The following is a 4,613-nucleotide window of genomic DNA, read 5'->3' as shown; positions in this document are numbered from 1 at the left end:
TCTTATTCAGAGACATATTGAGCTGGATATCAAGGTCGCAAACCTTCAAACTGAAAACACATAACTCAATACTCAAGTGGCCGATCTTAATGAAGATAAATGTTCTGAAGACAAAGCATATTACTGACCTTTAAACACATTTTGGTCTATTGACCGCCAGCTACTACGATTTGAAGAAAAAGTTGGAAGATAAACTTGGCGATGAATTCAAGTCATCTGTTGACTAGCCACAGATTTATCTTCCCAACCAAGATGCTCCCATTGTTCCTCGACCTACCAGAACCGCCACCATGGTGAACCGTTTTGAAAAGGAACCGACTCAAGCTCCAAGTGCAGCAGCATTAAAACGCGCCAAATTGGACAAGTCTACTGACAAAGGTCAATTGCTATTTAAAAGGAGCATAGATCATAAGGCACCCTGGGATAAACAACAGATCACCATTACGGATATGGGCGTGCATCGTTTCAGAGACCTCTATGGTGATAGGTCAGGAATCATCTCGTGGGGATTCCATGACACCATGAATATGTTTTTTTTGAGGAGAAAGAGAGGCAATAAATAACTCTACAAAGATGCTCATGACTTTCATTCGTTTACTAAGATTGATCTTATTGAGCTGTCCAAAGCTCATTTCTCAAATCCATCAGGCAATCCCAGGGCGAGTCAGTTCAACTCTTTTTTGGAAGATCAAGTGGCCAAGGGCTTCCCATCAATGAAGACTGCATAATCTTTTGTCAAGGTCTACTCAAAGGTCATTGATCCCAAAACAAGTCAGCCACTTCGGTCAGTGATGTGGCCTGCTACTACTGAAGTGAAGCATATTCCTATTCTTCAAAATTATTCTGACGATTCTCTCGCATCCATGCAATATTGGGTGTATGATGAATCCTCAGATGCTGTTTTCATCAAGCTTAAGGAAGATTGCATCCGTCTGTATGAAAAAAGGGATTTGCTTCAATTTGGCAAGTGGGACATACATCATCTTGCTGCTCATCAGATTGTGGTGGCTGAAGATCTCTTTGAGCCCGCTGAAAAAGAATACACTGCGATGGTGGCTGAAATTATAGAAAACAAAATGTGGAACGGAGCGATGGGAAGGTCAGATGTACTGGTGGTCGACAAGAGCTGAGTCCAAGCTAGCACCAAACCAAGGGGGAGATTGAAGAGTCCAGTTAATGGTTTGGTCTAGGATTTCAGTGTATTTTGTTTGGCATGAGTCTTTAATACTGTTTATGAGTTGTTTATCTCCTTTTTGGTCATTTTGTGTGTTCACGACTGTAAATAGAGTTTACGGCCGTAAACCCTGTTTACGATCGCAAACTCAGGTTGCAGTCTAGTCTAGTATAAATAGTGGAGGAGTAGGTCTTTTGTCGGGGTTGATGCCTAGTAGTTCACGGTCGTATTCCGAGTTGTACCTGTTGATTTATTGAATATAAACACGTGCAAGCTTGGTTTCATTTCATCTTGTTCTTATTATGTGATTGTTTATTGCTTGATTGCTGGTAAAGATCCTTATTTGAACCTTACACCGAGTGGGACTTTTGCCTATTTCCGCATGCCTTTGGGTTATGCAATGCACCTGCGACATTTCAAAGGTGCATGACGGCCATATTCCATGACATGGTGAAAAAATTCATGGAAGTATTTATGGACGATTTTTCTATTTTTGGATCTTCCTTCCATGATTGTCTGCTCACCTTGATTTAATGCTTGCAAGGTGTGAAAAGACCGATTTAGTCCTTAATTGGGAAAAATGTCACTTTATGGTTAAAGAGGGTATAGTCTTGGGTCACAAGGTATCCAAAGCGGGAATTCAGGTTGATCGGGATAAAATAGATACAATTGCTAAATTACCTCCACCCACTAATGTAAAGGGAATTAGGAGAGTCACACGGGTTTTTATCGCCACTTCATAAAAGATTTTTCTAAAATAACTAGACCTCTAACACAATTACTTTTAAAAGATGCACCATTTAATTTCACTAAAGAGCATCTAGAAGCTTTTGAGTTTTTGAAAGAAAAATTAACTAATGCCCCGATCATTATTGCCTCGGATTGGAACCTACCTTTTGAAATAATGTGTGATGTGAGCGACTTTGCATTAGGAGTTGTACTTGGCCAAAGGGTTGATAAGCACTTTCGACCCATTTATTATGCAAGCAAGACTCTGAATCCGACCCAAGAAAATTACAGCACAATTGAAAAAGAATTACTAGCTATGGTATATGCTTTTGACAAATTCCGCCCTTATCTTATTTTATCTAAAACCACTATTTTTACTGACCACTCTGCTATTAAGTATTTTTTTTGCCAAGCATGATGCAAAGCCCAGATTGATCCGATGGGTACTTTTACTTCAAGAATTTGACATCGAGATCAAGGATAAATAGGGGATGGAGAATGTTGCAGCCGATCATCTTTCTAGATTAGAAAAATCCAGAAAGGAAAGACAAAGACAACATGGGTTTTAGAGATAGCTTCCCTGAAGAATATTTAATGGTGATTGTGAGTGAAGAACCATGGTATGCATACATTGCAAATTACTTGGCTGGCAATTACCTCCAAAAGGGCCTTTCCCATCAACAAAAGAATAAGTTCTTTGCTGAAATTAAATATTATTTTTGGGACGAGCCTTATCTTTTTAGAAGTTGTGCGGATGGAATAATAAGAAGATGTGTATTTGGCAAGGAAAGCAGAGACATCTTGGGGCACTGCCACAATGGACCTACTGGAGGACATCATGGGGTACAATACACTGCTAAAAAAGTGTTTGATTCTGGTTTTTATTGGCCCACTATTTTTAAAGATGCAGCTACTTACGTAAAAGAATGTGATGCTTGCCAACGGGGAATATATCGACAAGGAACGAAATGCCCCAATTGAATATTCAAGTTTGTGAGATTTTTGATGTTTGGGGTGTAGATTTCATGGGACCATTTCCTTCATCTAAGGGCAAAAAATATATCATGGTGGCGGTAGATTATGTGTCAAAGTGGGTTGAAGCACAAGCATTAACAACCAACAATATAAGAGTGGTGGTGAAATTTTTAAAAAACTATTTTCAAGATTTGGAGTGCCTAAAGCATTAATCAGTGACCGAAGAACCCATTTTTCTAATGAACAACTCACAAAAGTATTGCAAAAATATGGGGTACGCCATAGATTTTCAACGCCTTATCATCCACAATCCAATGGGCAAACCGAAATTACAAATAGGGCGTTGTAAAGAATTTTGGATAAATCGGTGGGGTACAATAGAAAAGATTGGGCTGATAAATTGGATAATGCACTTTGGGCATTTAGGACCGCATTTAAAACACCAATTGGAACCACACCATATAGATTAGTGTATGGAAAAAATTGTCATTTACCCGTGGAACTTGAACACAAAGCTTATTGGGCTTTGAAGACATGTAATTTTGAGCCACATGAGTTGCGTGCAAATCGAATCTTGCAAATGAATGCTTTAGAAGAAAGGAGGAACGAGTCTTATACTAACTCATTAATTTATAAGGACAAGACAAAAAGATGGCACGATGCAAGGTTGAAAGGAAATAAAGAGTTTGAGGAAGGACAAAAGGGGCTATTATTCAATTCAAGACTTAAACTTTTTCTGGGAAAATTACGCACTTGTTGGACCGGGCCTTTTTCTATTAAGCATGTCTATCCTTATGGTGTCATTGAGCTATGGAACAGAGATGGATCAAGTTCCAAAGTTAATGGGCATCGGGTTAAAAGATACGAAGAAGGAATGGAACATGATGAAAGAATTGAAGAAATGATGGACTTAGAGGAAACCGTAGCAACGTAGAGCGGGAAGGAGTTGTCACACCCCCAAACCAGAATGGCGGAAATATTCGGGGGTGGATGACTTCACGTAGTATCACAACAATTGAATATTGTAAAGAAAGTAACACAACCATCATATATATAAAATGAAAACGTATATTGTTGCGTTATACATGTTATCAAAAGAATATTACAATATGATGATAAATGTTCAATAATAAAAACATCCTTTGTGTTTCTTCTCCCAAAAGCTGGTAGTTACCTGTATCACTGATTCCCTGAGAAATACAAGTGGTTTTGAAAAGTGTCAACAATTAAGTTGGTGAGTTCATGAGTGTTTCGAGTTGAAAAGTATATCCTTTTTGGTAGTAAATTGATAAACGAGGTTTTAAGAAAGTCCAATATTTCCTTGTAAGATGATTCAAAAGTTTCCAAAGTTGAAATGTGTTAGTATCTTTTATACTCAAATGATAAAAACAACTTTGTATAAAAAATAATGTAGAAAGCTGCAATACACATATGAATCTCGTAAATAAATCTTGTTTTATACTTTTTATGTGAGTTTTATAACCATACTATTGACACTGACGGCCTGTAACAACATTCTTCAAGTGTTGCAGTGTTATGACATTTTTCACCCCAGACCTGCCGGTCTAACTATTGCTAGTAGTTTAGGTGTGGGATTGTCAATCCCGTATAGATCTATACACAAGTATCACGCTCTCCCTCCAAGAGATTATGGTATATAATACAGGACTTGAAATGCATACAAAAATGTACGTTGAAGTTTGAATATCTCACATTACCTAGTATAAGTAGATTT

At 38.0% G+C, this 4,613-nt stretch overlaps 1 protein-coding gene across 1 annotated transcript; it reads left to right on the top strand.

The window, feature by feature from the left end:
- Positions 1-2,461: 2,461 nt before the first annotated feature.
- On the top strand, positions 2,462-3,812 carry LOC145035882 (uncharacterized). Its single transcript, XM_078984386.1, has 3 exons — positions 2,462-2,831; positions 2,924-2,993; positions 3,260-3,812. The coding sequence occupies exons 1-3, from the start codon at positions 2,462-2,464 to the stop codon at positions 3,810-3,812; spliced, it is 993 nt and encodes a 330-aa protein (XP_078840512.1).
- The last annotated feature ends 801 nt before the right edge of the window (positions 3,813-4,613 follow it).

The sequence above is a fragment of the Lactuca saligna genome, chromosome 3, assembly GCF_052625555.1.
Source record: "Lactuca saligna cultivar CGN05327 chromosome 3, ASM5262555v1, whole genome shotgun sequence".
Taxonomy (NCBI): domain Eukaryota; kingdom Viridiplantae; phylum Streptophyta; class Magnoliopsida; order Asterales; family Asteraceae; genus Lactuca; species Lactuca saligna.
The sequence above is the reverse complement of the archived record's forward strand: the minus strand, read 5'-3'. Positions and strand labels throughout refer to the sequence as shown.